At 41.1% G+C, this 4,910-nt stretch overlaps 1 protein-coding gene across 1 annotated transcript; it reads left to right on the plus strand.

The window, feature by feature from the left end:
• Positions 1-2,091: 2,091 nt before the first annotated feature.
• LOC147621027 (uncharacterized) lies at positions 2,092-4,117 on the plus strand. The gene is made up of 3 exons (XM_086825498.1): positions 2,092-3,064; positions 3,281-3,333; positions 3,508-4,117. The coding sequence occupies exons 1-3, from the start codon at positions 2,923-2,925 to the stop codon at positions 3,691-3,693; spliced, it is 381 nt and encodes a 126-aa protein (XP_086681624.1). The 5' UTR covers positions 2,092-2,922; the 3' UTR covers positions 3,694-4,117.
• The last annotated feature ends 793 nt before the right edge of the window (positions 4,118-4,910 follow it).

The following is a 4,910-nucleotide window of genomic DNA, read 5'->3' on the forward strand; positions in this document are numbered from 1 at the left end:
GGACATGCATCTCTTCCCTCAACTAGCCTCCACAGATTTTTCCTCATGAGCAAATACATGGTTTTTGTTTGCCATATATAAAATTGCTCCCCATTAAATTTGTCTATCGGTGCTTATGATGATGTGAAGGAGGTCTTACCTCTTGATCCAATTTCAAGATTGAAGGGCAGCGTCTACCCTTTTACAACTCAATCTGGTGTTTAGGTGATTACAATAGATTTATCAGTATAAATTCACTAGAAATTACATAAAGCCAAGGGTAACAAATCTGTACCGAATGGTTGGAGTATCAAACCATCTCTGAATTGCAATATGAAGTTATAGGGATCTGTATCAAATACCCAATGGTTAATTTGAACCCTCAATTGTACCAAAATATAGTGATCACTGATTAGCAAAATAATCCTTTGTTTTGTGTGCAAAAAACAGAGTATGCGGGAGGCCAGATCTAGGGCCTTAGAGTTCAAATGAGCTCAACTCCTTTCAATGCCATCAATAGAAGTTAGTCTAGTAGAGGATTAAGCCAAGAAACACAAGATTTGACCAAACATTGAATGCTTAAAATGTCTGTTTTACCAAAGTCACCTGCAGATTTGATGCAGAGCTTGATTCCACTTCTCCTTAAGCAATTTCACAAATCTGACATCACTAGCATGTAGAGTGCCCTTGAAAACCCCTGGGAAAAAGAGGAATTAGACCAATTGTATCTGTGGAATAGAAGATCTCAGTTTTGCTTCCAGAAACAAGCGCTTGAGAAATCACGATTTTCAACAGCAGAGCAGCCGGCAATTTGATGATTTGAGTAGATGGGCTAGTGCGTGGGAGGCTTGGCTAGGTGGGGCTTAAAAGGTTTGGGCCAATGTTATGGCAAGAGGGAGATCAAGCCCTTCCACCAGCTGGGGGTATAGAGGCTATTTGAAAAAGGAGCTAAAAACTTGATTATTTTCTAATCTTAATTAACTAGGTGATTAGCAAGATAATGAGCTCATAGATTTGATGGATTCTAAGCTAGGCTCTGATACCATGTTAAATTTGCAGCAATGTGATGAGTTATGGTGGATCAAATGCAAGAATCAATGTCATTAACAAAGAGATTAGATGATAATTAAGATGCAATTAGTGAGCAATTAACTCATAGCTTAATGTAGGCATGGATAATAAAAAACTAGCAAATTCTCATTAGGCCAATGCCTCAATTTATAGAGTTTACATCCAAGCATCTAATCCCACTGATCTCTCCTTGATTCACTCTACCTCTTTTGCTTGATTCTCTCCACCTCTTTCCAGAATATCTCCACACATCCTAAATCTTCTCATACTACCCTTTATTCTCTCCCAGTAGATACCTCTCACCTTTTTACAGCTTCTCACTCATTTAGAGATTCTCTTTTACAGCCTCTTGTTAAGGGCTTGCTCCCACACACACCCTATTCACTTGTATATTTTAACAATAGCCACTTAGGACATCATCCTAATCCCGAGAAACGTTTAATGACCTTATTATATCTATTGGTGGGATAACTTGGCTTACAACTTATGTATTCTTATAGGAGTCAACTTGGCTTACAACTTGGGTGACCCCATGTACTCTTATAGGAGTCGTCCATTGTATCTTTTGAAAGCTGGGGAGATTTTAACTGGAGCCTTTCAATTCAACATTGGAGAGGGGCACACTAAAAGAGGGGAAAGATATTGCGTCCACAATTTTCAAAATTGAGGGCCGAATACAAGTTTCAAAGGTGCGTCAGTAGATTGATATATGAATATTTTGAGATATTCGGAAAATGACACCACCTGGCACCACCTAAGGAAATCGGGCACAGCACTGGGGCTTGCCGGCCGCCTCATGTGTCGCATTCTGTTACACTTGGAAGTCTTTCTGCAGTATGTGACGCTGCTGCAGTGCCTCCTGGTGCTAGCAATTATAGTACTCCGGAGTCCAGCTACCAGTAGACTTGTGTGAGCTTTCCCTTTTCCCTGTTTCTTTTTGTTGCTTATAGTTTGGAGCCGTGTGTGTGTGTGTGTGTGTGTGTGTGTGGAGGTGTGGGTGTGTGTTCTGCATGTGTGTGCGCTTTTGTGTGTGTTCCCTCTGTGTTTGTGTGTGTTGGCCTGCCTGCAATCACAATAACGCCCAAATGATTTCTACCAATACGAATTCTATCATTATTATATGTATATACAGAGTTGTGCGTTTTTTTCTTACCAAGTTTGTCCTGCATTACCATGTTTGTACACTAAAATATTTACCCATTTATCTATACCAAATCCTAGTAGGTAGTGTGCAAGCTTGTGATTGCCCCCATCGTATTCATCACCATGCACAGCAACCAGCTTGCTGACAAGCCAGATCTCATCCCAATATTTGTGTGTTTTGTCCACCCCCAAGTACAATGTTGGCCCGTATTGCTCTCGCTAACAATGATTAATTAACATATTTGCACCAATTAACATCACCTGGTGGCCTATATTTAGCTCTCCCTCCTACCCATGATTACATACATGATACATCCCTTTCGCTTTATGAGTACCATTACTTGCAGCTAATTATCATTATATACTGGCCTCTATAGGCTCTATTAGCTGCCCCTTTACACAACTATAGTATCATTAATGGCCCTCCATCTCATAATAACATGATGGGAACATACATACCTGCTGCATAGCCTCATAGTTATGCGAACATGTGTTGGACAAAGCCTCCACGTCTCAATATAATCACAGTACTAATAACTCTCTTTGGGGGTCTAATCTGCCTTCAAGTTCGCATGTACCTTCGTGATCCCACTCACGCTATGTTATAACCTAAGCAAACAACGCCTAGCAATTGCTAGCAGCTTATAACTGCTAATCTACGATTCCTCTGCCTTGTGTCTAGGATTATTATCATATTCAATAGATTAGAAATCTAATTACATCTTTAGCATGCGTTTAGTAGGGGAGATCAGTGCAGCAGGGAGATGCAGCAACACTACTTTCAGCTGCCTTGTGGTCGTACTAGCGGCCCTATCTATGATGGTTAATTTCGCGCAATCCTCCCGCCCATTTGACGTCGAGTATTCGAGAGGTGTGTAATCAAAGCCACGCCCCTTAGTAAGCATGAATTTCCTTCTCAAGTAGCTAATCATGCAAGCTTTAGAGCTAACATGCTCTTACTTGCAACGTTCATTATGTCTCTAATATTGTTAGGTGGCTAGATTAATCTCTATAGACATACTTTGTTTAAGAGCGTTATGTGCATTAGATTGTTAAACTAATTTGCAGGTGAATTAATGGTTGGCAGAGTCGGAAGGTCATTTGCAGCCCAATTCCTTAAGAGACAACGCTGATCGGAAGGTACTTTTTCGACACAATATTACATTGGTAAATTAATATGCTTTTTAGAACTAATTAGGCTACAGACATTAATCATGTACAAGCGGTGAATATGTAATATATAGTTGAAGCTTAGTGATGGTATATTATCATTCAAAGCTTGACAAAGATTACAAAACGATTTACTGGGTGCAGGTTGGTAATGATAAGGATCATATAATTATTGAAGCTGATCAAGGTAATAATCCACTGTTGGTGGCCGGAGCCAAAGGATGCCTCCAGTATTATGAGAAGGCCAAGTTAAGGCCGCAGTCCTACATGTACCACGAGGTGCCATCTGGTCCAAATCCAATCAGCAACTCCGTCCCGGGATCAAAATAGTTAGGACTAATTACTGATTATCCCTCCTGATTTCACCTTGGCTTACAAATATAATTGATTAGCTCCCCACCTGCGTTCTGTACAAAATCATAGCCATAATTAAAGCTCCAATCGCCAAGAGCAGCATAAGGTTGCTACTAGTTCAGTTTATCGTCATTAACTTAGTACCCAGTGTAGAATTGAGGATTAATTAATTTGTCATAATAAGAAGAGTGAGTTACAAAGCCAGAGCGAGGAAGGCTAGCTGCTGATTACGCCTTTAGTATATAGTATATTGAATATGTATAGAATCATATTTGGGAAAACCAATTCATTTTTGCTACTGATCCGAGCTCCATAACGTTTGAAAGCACCATGTATTCGAATGTCTCGTTAAACACCATAGTGTAATACAGTTTTGTGATTAACTCGGGCCGCAGGTTTACTTTTTCTATATAATTCTCTAATTGTTGGATTCATGTCGATGTTTTATCGTGGAATTAGAGCTAATTAAGCAGCGACATCATAGCCTGAATTAAATTGGAGACGGGAGCAATTTGTAGCTTTTGTGTGACACACGGTTGGGCGTGGTGCCACGAATTAAAGCCCTCGTGTCCGACGACTCTCGTGAATTCCGAGACTGCAAAGCCTATAAGCGGCTGCATGAGCACTGGGAGCTGCAGGCTCTCGGACACTCAAAATAGTGGTGATTGCGGGTTAACTTTCCAAATGGGTCTTTTCCCATGCGGCAATCAACACCAATCACTAGGTTTTTCCTTGACAAGTGCGAACCAACCCGTGCTCAAGGATGAGTTTTAAGGGGTGGGTGATCCCTCTTCAAAATGACTGGTTTAATAGAAACTAGTATTGCACCCGCGCGTTGCTGCGGGGCCGACCAAGGTTCCAGAAAAGAACTATTCCCTCTCTACAACCATCTCTCTCTCTCTCTTTCTCTCTCTCATACACACACACACACATGCCCTCTCCCTCTCTCTGTCACATACACACACTCTCAAATGTTGAAACTCTCGCTCTCTCTCTCTCACATGCACACACATATACACACCTGCTCTCTCTCTCTCTCTCTCTCTCTCTCTCTCACACACACACACACACACACACATGCACACACTCCCTCTCTCTTCTTACACTCTCCCATACACAGAAGCGCTCTCTCTCTCTCTCTCTCTCTCTCTCTCTCTCACGCACACATACACATATGTAAATATATAGTATAT

The sequence above is a fragment of the Cibotium barometz genome, chromosome 31, assembly GCF_041138505.1.
Source record: "Cibotium barometz isolate CiBa-2024 chromosome 31, ASM4113850v1, whole genome shotgun sequence".
NCBI lineage: Eukaryota > Viridiplantae > Streptophyta > Polypodiopsida > Cyatheales > Cibotiaceae > Cibotium > Cibotium barometz.

What these genes read in the sequence shown, in the direction of transcription:
- LOC147621027 (XM_086825498.1), top strand. Translation starts at nt 2,923, where the DNA reads ATGCGTTTAGTAGGGGAGATCAGTGCAGCAGGGAGATGCAGCAACACT. An exon ending in TGACGTCGAGTATTCGAGAG is followed by an intron (nt 3,065 to 3,280) that starts GTGTGTAATCAA and finishes AATGGTTGGCAG; the next exon opens with AGTCGGAAGGTCATTTGCAG. An exon ending in GAGACAACGCTGATCGGAAG is followed by an intron (nt 3,334 to 3,507) that starts GTACTTTTTCGA and finishes TACTGGGTGCAG; the next exon opens with GTTGGTAATGATAAGGATCA.